The following is a 17,968-nucleotide window of genomic DNA, read 5'->3' as shown; positions in this document are numbered from 1 at the left end:
CCCAGCGAAGTTAAAACTATTAAGATTTATTAAGTCTGAAAGCTTAAATATAAAACAACGGAAATATAAACGAAATATAACAAAGAAAGCAACCGAAAGAATAAGCAAGCAATATGAGATTGGGGGATCGTAGCACACTGGTTAGCTGCTGGTTTGAGAATCGAAGATCACGCGCAACCATGTGTTCCGTGAAGCTGGGAGGGTATGGTCACGTGACGGCAGTTTCCGACCTGAAAAGTCGACGCAAGCAGGTGTTTTACTCGCGCGAGACACACCTCTGATGCGAGCCACCTTAAATGGGAGACCAGAAGTGAAATTACGCCGAATAATGATGGGCGAACAGTTGATATAAATCGTGTTTCAGCAGTTTCTATAAGACATACAAACAAATACTCCAGTTCCAGACGCCCTGTTTGGTGACAATGAGAATAAAAATACATGGTCTGGAAAATTCGGTTTGAGACTGGTCTTCGTGTAGTTTATAACACCCTTCACTAGTTATAAGACACATCCAATACACAAACATTCCAAAATCAGTTGGAGATAAGCTTAGTCCACAAGTTCCGAAGAAAATAGTTGAGAGGGAAAAGTTCTAGAAAAAGTTTGCTATCATATAAATTGTACGAGAGGCATTCGATAAGTAATGCAACACTTTTTTTCTGAAAGCAGGTTGGTTTTGTTCAGGATTCCAATACACCACATTATTGCCCACACTTTTGGCTACAAAGCTCTATTTTCAACCTAATTTAGGTTTAATGCAACGGACTTACGCCACCTTGCTGGGAGGACTTGTATGCCCTCATGGCACCACTCCAATGGTCGACGTTAGAGCCAACGTCTTACTGCATCAGTAACCTCGCCATCATCCACGTTCTGCTTCCCGCGCGGAGTGCATCCTTCATTGGGCCAAACAGATGGAAGTTGGAAGGTGCGAGATCCCGGCAATAGCGTGGATAACGAACAACAGTCCAAAGAAGTTTTATGAGCTGCTCTCGGGTGCGCAGACATGCGAGAGGCCTTGCGTTGTTATGAAGAAGGAGAAGTTCGTTTGCTTTTTTGTGGCGACGAACACACTGAAGTCCTTTCTTCAGTTTCTTGTGGGTAGCACAATACACTCCAGAGTTTATCGTTGCACCGCGAAGGAGAACGTCAAACGTAACCCCTTCAGGGTCCCAGAACGCCGTCGCCATGTGTGTACCGGCTGAAGTTGGGACTCTGGACCTTTCCTTCGGAGGGGAGGTTGTGTGGCACCACTTCACGGATTGCCGTTTTGTGATTAACCAGCTTTTCATCGCCTGCACGATGTTCGACAGAAAAAGGCTCACAATCAGCCTCACAGAGCGCAAGCAATTAAGCCCAGATGGTCCTTCGTTGGTCTTTATGATGTTCCGTCAGACGGCGTGGAACCCAGCTTGCACGCTCCTTCGAGTACCCCAGCTGGTGTACGAGTGTGTCATCACTACCAACAGACGCGCCCAGTTGTGCAGCGAGGTGTTTCTGATTCGTCGGTCACCCCGAATGAGCGTATCCACACGTTCCAAAATTGCAGGAGTCACAGGTGTGTGCGGGCGGCCGGCGCGTGGGAGATCGGACAGGTTCTCGCGATCTTGTTGCGATAATGACCGATGCCTCACCCGAGAACTCGCCGTGCTTTTGTTCACTGCCAGGTCTCCGTAGACATGTGCCTATAAATACAGGATGGTCCATTGATCGTGACCGGGCCAAATATCTCACGAAATAAGCGTCAAACGAAAAAACTACAAAGAACGAAACTTGTCTAGCTTGAAGGGGGAAACCAGATGGCGCTATGGTTGGCCCGCTAGATGGCGCTGCCATGTGTCAAACGGATATAAACTGCCTTTTTTTTAAAATGGGAACCCCCATTTTTTATTACATATTCGTGTAGTACGTAAAGAAATATGAATGTTTTAGTTGGATCACTTTTTTCGCTTTGTGATAGATGGCGCTGTTACAGTCACAGACATATCGCTCACAATTTTAGACGAACAGTTGGTAACAGGTAGGTTTTTTAAATTAAAATACAGAACGTAGGTACGTTTGAACATTTTATTTCGGTTGTTCCAATGTGATGCATGTACCTTTGTGAACTTATCATTTCTGAGAACGCATGCTGTTATAGCGTGATTACCTGTAAATACCACATTAATGCCATAAATGCTTAAAATGATGTCCGCCAACCTCAATGTATTTGCCAATATGTGTAACGACATTCCTCACAACAGCGAGTAGTTCGCTTTCCGTAATGTTCGGACATGCATTGGCAATGCGCTGACGCATGCTATCAGGCGTTGACAGTGGATCACGATAGCAAATATCCTTCAACTTTCCCCACAGAAAGAAATCCGGGGACGTCAGACCTGGTGAACGTGCGGGCCATGGTATGGTGCTTCGACGACCAATCCACCTGTTATGAAATACGCTATTCAATACCTTTCCAACCGCACTGAGCTATGTACCGGACATTCATCATGTTGGAAGTACATCGTCATTCTGCCATGCAGTGAAACATCTTGTCGTAAAATCGGCAGAACATTACGTAGGAAATCAGCATACATAGCACCATTTAGATTGCCATCAATAAAATGGGGGCCAATTATCCTTCCTCCCATAATACCGCACCATACATTAACCCGCCAAGGTCGCTGATGTTCCACTTGTCGAAGCCATCGTGGATTTTACTTTGCCCAATAGTGCATATTATGCCGGTTTACGTTACGGCTGTTGGTGAATGACGCTTCGTCGCTAAATAGAACGCGTGCAAAAAATCTGTCATCGTCCCGCAATTTCTCATGTGCCCAGTGGCAGAGCTGTACACGACGTTCAAAGTCGTCGCTACGCAATTCCTGGTACATAGAAATATAGTACGGGTGCAATCGATGTTGATGTAGTATTCTCAACACCGACGTTTTTGAGATTCCCGATTCTCGCGCAATTTGTCTGCTACTGATGTGCGGATTAGCCGCGACAGCAGCTAAAACACCTACTTCAGCATCATCATTTGTTGCAGGTCGTGGTTCACGTTTCACATGTGGCTGAACACTTCATGATTCCTTAAATAACGTAACTATCCGGCGAACGGTCCGGACACTTGGATGATATCGTCCACGATACCGAGCAGCATACATAGCACACGCCCGTTGAGCATTTTGCATACATCAACACGATATCGACCGTTTCCGCAATTGGCAAACGGTCCATATTAAACCGGGTAATGTATCACGAAGCAAATACCGTCCGCACTGGCGGAATGTTTACCACGTACTTATACGTTTGCGACTATTACAGCGCCATCTATCACAAAGCGAAAAAAGTGGTCCAACTAAATTATTCACATTTCTTTACGTACTACACGAATATGCAATAAAAATGATGGTTCCTATTTTAAAAAAAACGCAGTTGATATCCGTTTGACCTATGGCAGCACCATCTAGTGGGCCAACCATAGCGCCATGTGGTTTCTCCCTTCAAGTTACACGAGTTTCGTTCTTTGTATTTATTTCGTGAGACATTTGGCCCGGTCATTATCAATGGGCAACCCTGTAAATGCGATGCTCTAGTTTTCCGCCAAAAGAAATTCAGTGACAGCTCTCTGCTTTTAGGGCATCTCGTTACAGACGCCATTTTGAAGGCTACGTATGCGCCGCTACTTATTGGAACTTCATAAAACTTAGGGACTGAAACGGGAAAATCTCACGATGAACCACAACAAATTTCGCATTTTTTCAACCGAAACTGGCCTAGAAAAAAACGGTGTTGCATTTCTTACTGAGCGCCCCTCGTATGTACCATAGTATTAAATTTTTACTTGAAATAAACTGTGTCTTACGCGGATCAAATATGTACACCCACGTATCAAGTACTTTAAAACCTAAGGCCACTCAGCCAGTCGAATATACAACGAAGTAGAAGACTTCAAGTTTATGAAACTGATACTAAAGACACTGCGTAACTAAATTAGCTTTCTCCTGAATCAGTTGATCATTTGCAGGTTAAATAGATCCAAATTTTGCCAAATGACTACCAATGCATAAAACTATACCATGGTTGTTTCACAGAGTAATATGCACTTTTAATTTTGAATGCGAAGGACTCCTATTATAATTTGAAATATAATTTAAAACAAGAAATTGTTCACAGGAAATTAGATGCCTTTCTGTCTGTACTCCGTATTTTCTTATGTGAAAGATACTTAATTTTAAACCGCCAAAAAGCAACAAAAACAGTTCTTGGAGTAATACCTATTGCAGCTGTCGAAAACTGAGTCACTTATTTCATGGTATACAAAAAAGACATAATTCACCATACCTTCCATTCAGCAACTCTAATCTTGTAGAGAGTACTCGTATTGATGGTACTACTGATGCAGGTTTTCATTAAACACTACGTCATTTGCATTCACAAGTACAAAGCCTGTGGACACTCTTCAAATACAACATGCGCAAGAGACTGGTATTGTACAATGCGCCGTCCCTGATTTTTGACAGTAGTATGTTCTACAAATATCCAGATACTTGGAAATGGCCTAGAGAGAGAGAAGAGACAGCAGCAGTTGGAAGCAATGAATGAGATACTAACAAGAAGGAGATATTAGTACTAGGGTAGAACGAAAGAGACTGTTTCTGTGAGACATCGGACTGTGACCGAGATAAACAAAGAGATAGTGACATTGAGTTGGGCTGAATGAGTAATTAAGAACAGGCGAGTGGCAGCGGATGGAAACGATGGACTAGTGGATGTGAGCGAGGTACAGTTAGGGAAGCTTGTGGGAATGATACGTCATTTGCATGCTAAAAAGAGTGCGAATTTGTTCGCATACCAAAATGTGAAAATTTGTTGAAGGTGATGTGGAAGGTAAAATGAGGCAGCTGTATCCCACTTTTCCGTCACAGCCTTTTTAAAACCTGAAGCATATTAGCGCTTTTTAGCTCCAATAGGAGAATTTTTTCACTGGTAAGACTCTTGTGCCAATTTGTAATACGTGAAGTCTGGTTTAATGGCGTAGAAATGAGGCGTGTGTATTCTTGATAAGTTTGAAAGTACACGCCAGTTCATTTCAGTCACCTGTTATATCCAGTGCTTTAGAAATACTGCACAATTGCGTCCACACGATCTTAATTTTAATTCAGTAGTGCTAGCCCTTGAATTTATCTCGGAAAGTTGGGAACTGTGGCTGAGACTTCAGACAGAGGGGGGCCCGTAGCATGTCTTCCATGGCTAAACCGCCTCTGATAGCACCCACTACAGGCTGGACTCAACGCACTGTCTGGACACAGATCATAGCGCAGGACAAAGAGCGAGTGCCCGCGAGCCTGTTGTTACTGCGCTTTCGCCCCCGCCTGCCGCGAGAGAAAGTCGGCCTTGCCGACTACGGATACCTAATTTGGCGATGGTCAGCGATTGTGATAATGTCCGTAGATTTTGACATACAGACATTTTATTAGCCAAGGCGCCATATGCAGCAGCAGCTTTCCCTTCGACAGACCGCGCACATGCTGCTTTTCGTCCCCTGAACAATTAGCTACAGCGTCACGTGAGTGTCGCGAGGCGTCATATCAGTTTACTTAGCAACGAATTCGGGAACCACGTCGTTACTGCTCTTCAGTCGACGGTGCCAGATGGGCCTGTGGCTTGATACGGCTTTCTCCCGTTCCGGCACGACAGTACAACCGCGACGGATTACGTAAGAACCTGTTTCATTTATTACACCGATCAGGCGAGCGAAGTGACCCTTGCAGCAGTATGCAGACGACTTTGGCGCAAGAAGTCGTCGTAAAAGCTTTTGAAATGTTTGTGTTCTTGTTGTGGTGATGTTAGATATGAGAGAAAGGAGAGGTCGAAAACTGGTGCAACATATAAAAGCTGCTCTGTAGGAGCACCAAGGCAGCTGCCATGGTCAGTTTCAGTGTCCAGTGGAGGGAACCATTGCATGACAGCTGTACATCCGTTTCCATAACCCTTTAACTGACAGTTTTGCTCTCCAGAATCAATGATTTTCATTAGACACTGTGCGAGCGCAAGGAGCTCTAAAGCATTTAACTTGCAGTTTTTCTTTGTCATCTACTTTCTCCACACAGCTGGCAAATCCTATCTTTGTAACGCGGTGTTGTGTCACCAGATGACACACATACAACCGATGGGTGGCTGGAGATGTGTGAGCTACCAGAAGGCACTCTGAAAAATAAAAGTACCCAGTTGCGAGTAGCACTCACGCACTGAGGGTTCAGGGAAAACTTAATTAATTATTCAGTCCGAGAATCGAGGATCTTGCCAATTTCTGCCTGTTATCGATATTGGTACTGGATAAATATCGGTCCCAAGGATTCCAAGACTTTCAAGAATGTTTTAACTTCATATGAAATGATAAAATTTTAGAGATTCTACTGGTATCATACAGATATGATTTTATGTATGTAGACTGAAGTGACGAGAGAGAATTTGTACCAATGCCGGGACTCGACCCCGGGTCTCCTGGTTACTAGGCTGTTGCATTAGCCATTAAGCACCTTGGCACAGAGTCAAACAACTGCACGAGCTACCCTGGCACGCCTTCTTCCTCGATCCAAATTTTCAGTGCCACCACCATTATTCCGGAACATGGAAAGCCATGGCAATTCTGTTCGTGTGTAAGGGGAATTTGAAGTAGACTGGGGCGGCAATGAGAATTGCCAGAAAAATATTAAGTGTGGTAATAGAGCCACGAATTGTGAAGTTTTACATGAAACTTGGAGAAACTGCTACTGAAATTATCTTCTACAAAAAGAAGTGTATAGCGAAGACTGTTCATTATGTACGCAAGTGTTTGAGTGGCTCAAGCGTTTCCAAGATGGTCGAGAAGCGCTGAAGATGCCTCATGCCCGGGGCACCCTTCAATATCAAAAATGAATGGAAATATCGAAAAAGTAGATAATCTGATTCGATCTAGTCGTCGGTTGTTTTCAATCGATCGCTCGCTGAAAGTGCAGGAATTGACAAACAATGTGTAAGGCAAATTTTACATAACCAATTTAACATGACAGCTGTGTGTGTGTAGGGGGGAGGGGGATCGAACAAAAAAAAGCTAGTGAAAATGTTTGTGCTGACACTTTGAGAACCATGAAACTGATTTAAATTTCTTGGAAAGAGTGGTTGTCAAATCTCGGTTTTTCACTTATGATCCAGATACTAAGTGCTAATCCATGCACTGGAAGGACCCAACTACACCGAGAGCGAAAAGAGCTCGAATGAGGAAACCATGATTCAAAGCGATGATGACTGTCTTTTTCGATATTCACGGAATTGTGTATATTGTAATCTCCCCTCTCTTTCCTATTTGCAGTTATTGTCCACATTAGTCTTTTATGAAGATTTTAGAGGAACGAAGATTACAGTAAACTTTCTAGTTTACTTATCTTTTCACGTAGAGTTGGCACCAGTTCCTTTTGTCTAAGGGTCTGATTCATGAAGCTGAAATTCTCACGTTTTAGGTCCTCATGGTTGAATTGGTCTAAATAAATTTGAAGATAGTTGTTGCGGAATTTTCATTATTACGTTAATATATTTTGTCACATTTCAGTATATCATACCGTCTTTTGATTTTTCACATTAACAAAACCGAAATTACATTATTCGCACAAAATGCAAAAATACGTTAGATCACATCAGAAGCATGCTTACCTGTGTCACTCCACGGAAATAAACAATATTCCAAAGGGTTTACAATTTATCTTGACAAATGAATTTCTATTAGTTTCGATTATTATTTCATAAATGAATCCGGAAATAAACATAGTAAACAGTATTAGATTGCGTAATTAATAAGAGAAATTTTAAGTGTGTCAAATAATTAATAATTTCAAATGTTTGTAAGAAAAATAAGTTTAACTGTACATATCGATAATAACATCCAAAATAAAATAATTCCTTTTCACAAATTTTTGGCTTGAAGTATAGCATACCATAAAATTATATGGAAGTTTTCAGAAAAGCCGCTGAGATAATACTGACCCGTCAAAAACTCGAAAAATAATAGTGGTATCGACAACTACTGTTGAGGAAAAGTAATTTTAGAGGAGGATGTCCCGTTACAATCTTCACTGGATTCCTGAAGATCGCGCTGTTAATCAGCATTACTACCTTCGATCCTTGCTCAATTCGGTGAGAAAATAAGAAAGAAAGAAAAAAAACGACCCCATTTGTGGAAGGTCATGGACTCGGCAAACGCACCGGTTCATACCGCATTGTCTGTTCGGCTTCGCCACGCGGGATTAGCCGAGCGGTCTCAGGCGCTGCAGTCATGGACTGTGCTGCTGGTCCCGGCGGAGGTTCGAGTCCTCCCTCGGGCATGGGTGTGCGTGTTTGTAGTCAGGATAATTTAGGTTAACGTAGTGTGTAAGCTTAGGGACTGATGATCTTAGTAGTTAAGTCCCATAAGATTTCACACACATATGAACATTTTTTGTTAAGGTTTCTAGTGAAGTATAGCCTCTCAGTGTTAGATCACCCCCCTTATTGGCCTAACCTAGCACTATGCTATGTAACTATACCCCAAGGTCAAATCTGCATTAAAAGGAACAAGATGTCAGTCCACTGAAGCAGTGAAAGTAAAAGAGTGAAACGTCCCCTTAGAAAAATTTATACACGACTGTGCTTAAACTGACACACAATAGTTTTTAGCGCAACGCAATCTGACTTCCAAAAGTCCCTACGAAAGAATGGCCCTGACTAGCATTAAGCTATACGTTTCACAAATCACTTACCTCGCAAAAATCTTCGTTACTCAAGCTACTGCAATACAGCGAGCGCCACTACTGCCAGCTAAATAAAAGATTCAAACTACTGAAGGCACTAACTACTGATAGGCATAGTTAGCAAATGAAAGATTTTAATAGAGAACAAACAATGTATTTACCTCACTAGTCATAATATATATAGCAGTTCATGACACCAATTCTTTCAAATTTCAAAACTCCGCCATCTCTCTCCCCACGTCCACCACTGCTGGCGGCTCACCTCCAACTGCGCAACGCTACGCGCTGTTAGCATCCAGCTGCCGCTGCCCAACACTACAATGGCAGACAACAATGCAGACTAAACACAGACTGCACACGGCACAGCCAGTGATTTTTTCATACCGAGCGCTATGTGGCGTTACCAATAAGAAAACCTAAACAGCCTACTTACAAGAGGCACGCGTCGTCAAGGAGTTAGCAGAGGAAGGCTTCCAACATTGTTTCCATCAATGGGAAGTACGCGTGGAGCGTTGAAGGGATAGAGGAGGGGAGTATATCGCGGGTGACAATAACTGAATATATCCGTTTTTTTAATATGTTTTACAGCAATAGTCCCGTTATGTTATAGCCCCATCTCGTAGAAGCGTGCTTTGTTGCCGTACACTTCCACAAACTCGCCATAATGGTTTTAGGGTTGTTTCCCTTCGAAAGCAGAAAACGAATTACCGCACGATACTCCAGGGCTGTGCACCTTTTAGCGGTGTGCTACTGCAGTGCTGCACGAGGATTTTAGTATGTACCAGGCCTCTACACATGAACCTGCAAACAAGTGAAAAATTCCAGAATGAGATTGTCACTCTGCAGCGGAGTGTGCGCTGATATGAAACTTCCTGGCAGATTAAAACTGTGTGCCCGACCGAGACTCGAACTCGGAACCTTTGCCTTTCGCGGGCAAGTGCTCTATGAATTGAGCTAACCAAGCACGACACACGCCCCGTCCTCACAGCTTTACTTCTGCCAGTACCTCGTCTCTTACCTTCCGAACTTAACAGAAGCTCTCCTGCGAACCTTGCAGAACTATCAGTCCTGAAAGAAAGGATATTGCGGAGACATGGCTTAGCCACAGCCTAGGGGATGTTTTCAGAATGAGATTTTCACTCTGGAGCGGAGTGTGCGCTGATATGAAACTTCCTGGCAGATTAAAACTGTGTGCCGCGCCGAGACTCGAACTCGGGGCTTTTGCCTTGCCCGCGAAAGGCAAAGGTCCCGAGTTCGAGTCTCGGTCCGGCAGACAGTTTTAATCTGCCAGGAAGTTTCAAATGAAAAATTAATTAATTAATTTTTTTCGAAGTAACAATTTAAAATTTTTGAGTGCCTCTCATAGAGTTGTAAGTATAGAGCGAGAGTGACCGTTGTTGTCTCCCCCTCGGCCAGTCTGACATGGAGACGACGGACGCCGGAGTGACGGAGGACGAGACGTCGCCGCGGCACCACTCGACCCCCGGCGGGGGCGGCAAGAGCCTGCGCTTCTTCGGCGACACGGACGCCGAGTCGGTCATCTCCATCCCGCCGCCGGCGGCGCCTCTCAGCCGCCGCTACAAGACCAACAGCGCGCTGCAGGCCAGCAGCAAGACTCTGCAGGTACTGTAGCCGAGCTGCGAGCACTCTATAAACATCCTCTCCTGCCTGCGTGGGACGTGATAGTTTACAAGTTAAGCAGTTGTCACCTGAAGAATGGAAGTGGAAAACGATCTACGAGCCAAATCGCAGATTTATCAGGAGAACAATCAAAGAACATGCTTCCCTTTTTGTACTTAACTTATCATCATCATCATCATCATTTAAAACTGATTATGCCTTTCAGCGTTCAGTCTGGAGCATAGCCCCCTTATAAAATTCCTCAACGATCCCCTATTCAGTGCTAACATTGGTGCCTCTTCTGATGTTAAACCTATTACTTCAAAATCATTCTTAACCGAATCCAGGTGCCTTCTCCTTGGTCTGCTCCGACTCCTCCTACCCTCTACTGCTGAACCCATGAGTCTCTTGGGTAACCTTGCTTCTGCCATGCGTGTAACATGACCCCACCATCTAAGCCTGTTCGCCCTGACTGCTACATCTACAGAGTTCATTCCCAGTTTTTCTTTGATTTCCCCATTGTGGACACCCTCGTGCCATTGTTCCCATCTACTAGTACCTGCAATCATTCTAGCTACTTTCATATCCGTAACCTCAACCTTGTTGATAAGGTAACCTGAATCCACCCAGCTTTCGCTCCCATACAACAAAGTTGGTCGAAAGATTGAACGGTGCACAGATAGCTTATTCTTGGTACTGACTTCCTTCTTGCAGAAGGAAGTAGATCGTAGCTGAGCGCTCACTGCATTAGCTTTGCTACACCTCGCTTTCAGTTCTTTCACTATGTTGCCATCCTGTGAGAATATGCACCCTAAGTACTTGAAACCGTCCACCTGTTCTAACTTTGTTCCTCCTATTTGGCACTCAATCCGTTTATATTTCTTTCCCACTGACATTACTATCGTTTTGGAGATGATAATCTTCATACCATAGTCCTTACATTTCTTATCTAGCTCTGAAACATTACTTTGCAAACTTTCAATCGAATCTGCCATCACAACTAAGTCATCCGCATATGCAAGACTGCTTATTTTGTGTTCACATATTTTAATCTCACCCAGCCAGTCTATTGTTTTCAACATATGATCCATAAATAATATGAACAACAGTGGAGACAGGTTGCAGCCTTGTCTTACCCCTGAAACTACTCAGAACAATGAACTCTATTTACCGTCAACTCTAACTGCTGCCTGACTATCCATGTAAAGACCTTTAATTGCTTACGAAAGTTTGCCTCCTATTCCATAATCTCGTAGAACAGACAATAACGTCCTCCTAGGAACCCGGTCATATGCCTTTCTAGATCTATAAAGCATAGATACAATTCCCTGTTCCACTCATAACACTTCTCCATTATTTGCCGTAAGCTAAAGATCTGGTCCTGACAACCTCTAAGAGGCCTAAACCCACACTGATTTTCATCCAATTGGTCCTCAACTAATACTCGAACTTTCCTTTCAACAATACCTGAGAAGATTTTACCCACAACGCTGATTAAAGAGATACCTCTGTAATTGTTACAATCTTTTCTGTTTCCATGTTTAAAGATTGGTGAGATTAATGCTTTTGTCCAGTCTGATGGAACCTGTGCCGACTCCCAGGCCTTTTCGAATATCCTGTGTAGCCATTTAAGACCTAACATTCCACTTTATTTGATGAGTTCCGACTTAATTTCATCCACCCCAGCTGCTTTATTGCACTGCAATCTACTGACCATTTTCTCCACTTCCTCAAATGTGATCCTATTTCGGTCATCATTCCTCTCCCATTCTACCTCGAAATCTGAAACATTACTGATTGTATTTTCACCTACATTGAGCAACTCTTCAAAATATTCCCTCCATCTGCCCAAGGCATCCACAGGATTCTTCTGCAGTTTTCCTGACCTGTCCAAAATACTTGTCATTTCCTTCTTACCCCCCTTTTGAAGACTGCTAATTACATTCCAGAATGGTTTTCCAGCAGCTTGACCCATAGTATCCAACCTGTTTCCAAAGTCTTCCCAAGATTTCTTCTTGGATGCTGCAATTATCTGTTTGGCTTTGTTTCTTTCTTCAACATAACTTTCTCTGTCTACCTGAGTTCTAGTATGTAGCCATTTTTGATACGCCTTCTTTTTCCTTTTACAAGCTGCCTTGACTGTGTCATTTCACCAAGCTGTTTGCTTCTTCCTGCTTTTACACACTACTATTCCAAGACATTCTTTAGCCACTTCTAGTACTGTGTCCCTGTACCTTGCCCATTCCTTTTCCAACATTGACTACATTCAACTACCTGGCACCTTTCTGAGATCGCTGTTATGTAATTGTGCCTGATTTCCTTATCGTGAATTTCTCCACTCTTATCCTCCTACATATGGACCTGACCACCTACAGTTTCGGCCTCACAATCCCAATTTCACTGCAGATTAAATAATGATCAGTGTCATCAAAGAATCCCCTAAATACACGTGTGTCCCTCACAGCCTTCCTGAATTCCTGATCTGTTATTATATAGTCAATGACAGATCTGGTTCCCCTGCCTTCCCAAGTATACCGGTGAATGTTCTTATGTTTAAAAAAAGGAATTTGTGATTACTAAGCCCATACTGGCACAGAAATCCAAGAGTTGTTTCCCGTTCCTGTTGGCCTCCATATCCTCTCCAAATTTACCCATAACTTTTTCATACCCTTCTGTTCGATTTCCAATCCTGACGTTAAAATCACCCATGAGCAGAACACTGTCCTTGTTCTTTACTCTAACAACTACATCACTGAGTGCCTCATAAAAACTATCCATCTTATCTTGATCTGTCCCTTCACAATGAGAATATACTGACACAATCCTAATTTTCTTGCTAGACACTGTTAAATCTATCCACATCACTCGTTCGTTTACATACCTTATTGCAACAACGCTGGGTTCCATTTCTTTCCTGATGTAAAGCCCTACAACCCATTGTGCTATTCCTGCTTTGACTCCTGACAGGTAGACCTTGTATTCTCCCACTTCCTCTTCTTTCTGACCCCTTACCCGAATGCCACTAACAGCTAAAACGTCCAGCCCCATCTTACTTGCAGCCTCTACCAGCTCTACCTTCTTCCCAGAGTAGCCCCCATTGATATTAATAGCTCCCCATCTCATTGCCATTTGTTTGCCAAGTCGTATCTTATGAGTCCCTGATTTGTCAGTTAGAGGTGGGACTCCGTCACCTCCAAAGGTCCGAGGCATTTTGCTCCGATTGTTTCCAGCATCATATTTAAAGTATCAGGGAAGTAGGTTGCTAGCCTTACTTGCCCTGAGTCCCATTGGGTATTACCCCTAACGGTTAAGGGACTAACAGGTGGATTTGGTAGTCTTTGCCGTATGAGCACAAAGGTGACCACGACTCAGAATATGTCCGAGATACCCAGCCTTATTCCAAAGTAACTGGTATCCCGACTGTCGGGACCACTTACTTGGCCACTCACACGTTGCCCGAGGTTCATGAACTAGGATATGACTACAGGAAGCCACACCATGAACTTATTTCTATCCAAAAAATTAGGAAGTTATTCTGCTAGCACAGAATTTTAATGCCCGCCACATCAATGTGAAAAATATTAGACAAATTAGGAAATAAGTAATTTATCAAGAACGTTCTAAGTGCCATACCAGGAAACTGACTAGGTCTAACAATGGGAAGGCCTCAGAGACGACCAACCGATTCGGCTCAGATTTGGCAGGTCGCTTGTGTACAATCTAAAACGAAGGAATCTAAGACATTTTTGGTCAACACCCTCGCGTTTTTGAGAAAATCACCCCTAAAGGTTATGATGAGCGATCAACTCGAAATTGGCGGGATCGATAGATAATTGTAAATAGAGCATTTTTCATCAGCAGGTATGGGGTCCGAAAACGCATTCTTTTCCAGAAATCAAGGTAAAAACTTTTACCACTGCCGCGTCTGTACCCACATGGTCAACGCCTGTCGCCGACAGCGCCGATAGCTACGCCGGCATGGTAACTCATCGTGTTCGATCAGGAGGTTAGCTGCCCTCTAGAATAAAAAAAAACTGAGTTAATGTATCAACGGCGAACTGAAACAGGTGTCTTGCGACTTCCGTCTCGAGCACATACAACGAACATAAACGAACAATGTGAGATTAATAAAAAAAATTAAAAAAAATAGCTCAACGGCCAATGTAACTGGCTGGGAATCGGAAAACCCGGGTTCGAATCTCCAAGAAACCTAGCGGATGTTATTCTTCTCGTTGGTATTTTTCCATATCTCAATTGATAGGGATAGGAGGGTTAACAAGGTAAGTAAATCAATAAGGAATGATAATAATAAGGTAGGCAAACTAATTTCCCAAACGCCGTGAGTTAGTAAAGTATTAAACTTTTAAGTCTTGTCACATGAAAACAACTCCAAGTGCTGCGACTTCCTCAGGAGGGATCACGGATAGCCAGCCATGCGACGCTTGTTTACAGTGAGGCACGGGATAGAATGCACGCGGGGAGAGTTATGTTGTTCCGGCTGCCTCTTCGTCATATCATAGGGAAGGAACAGTGTAGCTGTAGAAAGATTGCATTCATTAGATGTTCTTGGCGCCGTGAGTATATTTGTTTCGAATGTTTATATGACAAGTACCATCCATCTAGTTGTTCGAAGTAAAGTGAGGACACGTAACAGTGACTGGAAGAGCCATTGTAAAGTGACCTGGAGTAACATTTTAGTTGTTCACTAACCCAAGAGGTTTGAGGAATTTATTTGCCTACTTTATTATCATTCCTTGTTGATTTACTTACCTTATTAACCCTCCTATCCGTATCAATTGAGATATGGAAAAATATAAACCAAAAGAAAAACATCCACTACGTTCCTTAGAGATTCCCAGCCAGTTACCTTGGCCGTTGCGCTATCGGTGCTGTCGGCGAAAAGCGTTGACCATGTGGGTACAGACGCTGCAGTGGTAAAAGTTTCTTACCTCGATTTCTGGAAAAGTATGCGTTTTCGGACCACATATGTGGTGATGAAAAATGCTCTATTTACAATTATCTATCGATCCCGCTAACTTCGAGTCGATCGCTCGTCATAACGTTTAGGGGTGATTTTCTCAAAAACGGGGAGGTGTTGACCCAAAATATCTTAGATTCCTTCGTTTTAGGTTGTACACAAGCGACCTACCAAATCTTAGACGAATCGGTTGGCTGTGTCTGAGGCCTTCCCCTTGTAAGTGCCAATAAGAAAGTTGTTCAAATAAATTTCGGGTTTGCTGCCGGGTGATGTCGTCGACCACCGCCGATATTTCGAAAGGAGCACACCTTGCCATTCTCAAGGCACAAATGCAAGGAGGAAGCAATGTGCAATTGAATTTAATACCTCGATTCACAGAGGAGAAACAAAGAAAACACCACACACAGAACAAGTGTCAACACTAGAGGCAGATCAAACGTGCGTTGCGCTATCAGCCTTCCGTGCAACGGGGCCTTACGCAGGAATCATTTCCGACAGGATTGGCGTATTTTGCTGAAATATGGTGTGAAATGTGTTTTTCGACCACCTTCTGAGGTTAATACCCTGCTGGCGTCCGTAAAAGGTGATCTTGGTTTGCGTAAGGCTGGTGTCTATCGTATTCCTTGCAGTTGTGGCATGTCATATACTGGTCAGACAATCAGGACTGTGGAAGACCGGTGTGTTGAACATAAGCGTCACACACGCTTACAACAGCCGAGCAAATCCGCTATTGCTGAACATTGCCTTGTCACCGGTCATCCTATGGAATATAACGACACGGAGATTCTGGCGTGCAGGTCCAGCTATTGGGATAGTGTTGTTAAGGAAGCTGTTGAAATCAAACTATCAAGTAACCTTATAAAGAGATGGTAGATTTTGTTTAAATGCTGCTTGGAATCCGGCTCTGTGTCTCATAAAAAACAGAGGGACGGAATTAGTGCTACCTCACCTGTTGATTAATAGTCACTACCGATATTTCTGATGTTGGTTATCTTTGCTTGTGTTGACACCTGTTCTGTGTGTGGTATCTTCCTTGTTTCTCCTCTGTGAACCGAGGTATTAAATTCCGTTGCACACTGCTTCCTCCTTGCAGTTGTGCCTTGAGAATGACAGGGTGTGCTCCTCTCGAAATATCGGTGGTGATCGACGACGTCACCCGGCAGGAAACCTGTAAGTTATTTGAACATTCAATTCTCCGGCAAAAGTTAAGGTCACACAATAAATAGTTGTTGTTCCAAATGCATTAACAATGAAATACTAAACTGTAGCCAACAAAAACCATTTCTTATGGTTTTTACCTTTTTTGTCATGTTGTTTTTGTTGTTGTTGTTGTTGTGGTCTTCAGTCCTGAGACTGGTTTCATGCAGCCCTGCATGCTACTCTATCCTGTGCAAGCTTCTTCATCTCCCAGTACCTACTGAACCTACATCCTTCTGAATCTGATTAGTGTATCATCTCTTGGTCTCCCTCTAAGATTTTTACCCTCCACGCTGCCCTACAATACCAAATTGGTGACCCCTCGATGTCTCAGAACATGTTCTACCAACCGATCCCTTCTTCTAGTCAAGCTGTGCCACAAGCTCCTCTTCTCCCCAATTCTATTCAATACCTCCTCATTAGTTATGTGATCTACCCATCTAATCTTCAGCATTCTTCTGGAGCACCACATTTCGAAAGCTTCTATTCTCTTCTTGTCTAAACTATTTATCGTCCATGTTTCACTTCCATACATGGCCACATTCCATACAAATACTTTCAGAAATGACTTCCTGACACTTGGATCTGTATTCGCTGTTAACAAATTTCTTTTCTTCAGAAACGCTTTCCTTGCCATTGCCAGTCTACATTTTATATCCTCTCTACTTCGACCAACATCAGTTATTTTGCTCTCCAAATAACGAAACTCCTTTACTACTTTAAGTGTCTCATTTCCTAATCTAATTCCCTCGGCATCACCCGACTTAATTCGACTACATTCCATTATCCTCTTTTTGCTTTTGTTGATGTTCATCTTATATCCTCCTTTCAAGACACTGTGCATTCCGTTCAACTGCTCTTCTAAGTCCTTTGCTGTCTCTGACAGAATTACAATGTCATCGGCGAACCTCAAAGTTTTTATTTCTTCTCTCTTCTTCTTTCTTTTGTCATGAGTAACAAAATTAAATTCATGGGAGATAATTCCTCAGTATTGACTTCTGTTTCTTACACAACTCCATTCTGGGGATCAGATGCTGCAGAGTTCGTGTAAAGCTCCTTGCGCTGTTAAGAAAGAAATAGCAACACCGTCAACAGGTATTTCTGTTTTGCAAGACTGATCTTTCACGTGAAGTACGGCATGAAATACATCTGCCACGGTCTTTCCTCTTCTGAGTTGTGTTGTTGTACTCTTCAGTCCTGAGACTGGTTTGATGCAGCTCTCCATGCTGCTGCCATCCTGTGCAAGCCTCTTCATCTCCGAGTAACTACTGCAACCCGCATCCTTCTGAATTTGCTTACCGCATCCATCTTTTGGTCTTCGTCTACGATTTTTACCACCCACACTTTCCTCCAGTAATAAACTGGTGATCCCTTGATGTCTCAGAATGAGTCCTATCAACTGATCCCTTCTTTTAGTCAAGTTGTG

The 17,968-nt window shown here is 43.1% G+C and overlaps 1 protein-coding gene across 2 annotated transcripts in view; it reads left to right on the top strand.

Annotated features, from left to right (window-relative positions):
* The window catches only part of LOC126277921 (zinc finger CCCH domain-containing protein 13-like), a 963,772-nt gene that overhangs the window by 932,898 nt on the left and 12,906 nt on the right, over window positions 1–17,968 (top strand). For both annotated transcript variants that reach the window (XM_049977490.1, XM_049977491.1), the window contains one exon: window positions 10,164–10,370. In XM_049977490.1, the coding sequence (XP_049833447.1) occupies window positions 10,164–10,370 (207 nt within the window). The remainder of the gene's footprint in view (window positions 1–10,163; window positions 10,371–17,968) is intronic.

The sequence above is a fragment of the Schistocerca gregaria genome, chromosome 6 (genome assembly GCF_023897955.1).
Source record: "Schistocerca gregaria isolate iqSchGreg1 chromosome 6, iqSchGreg1.2, whole genome shotgun sequence".
Lineage (NCBI taxonomy): Eukaryota > Metazoa > Arthropoda > Insecta > Orthoptera > Acrididae > Schistocerca > Schistocerca gregaria.
Note: the sequence above shows the minus strand (reverse complement) of the source record. Positions and strands in the feature narration are given on the sequence as shown.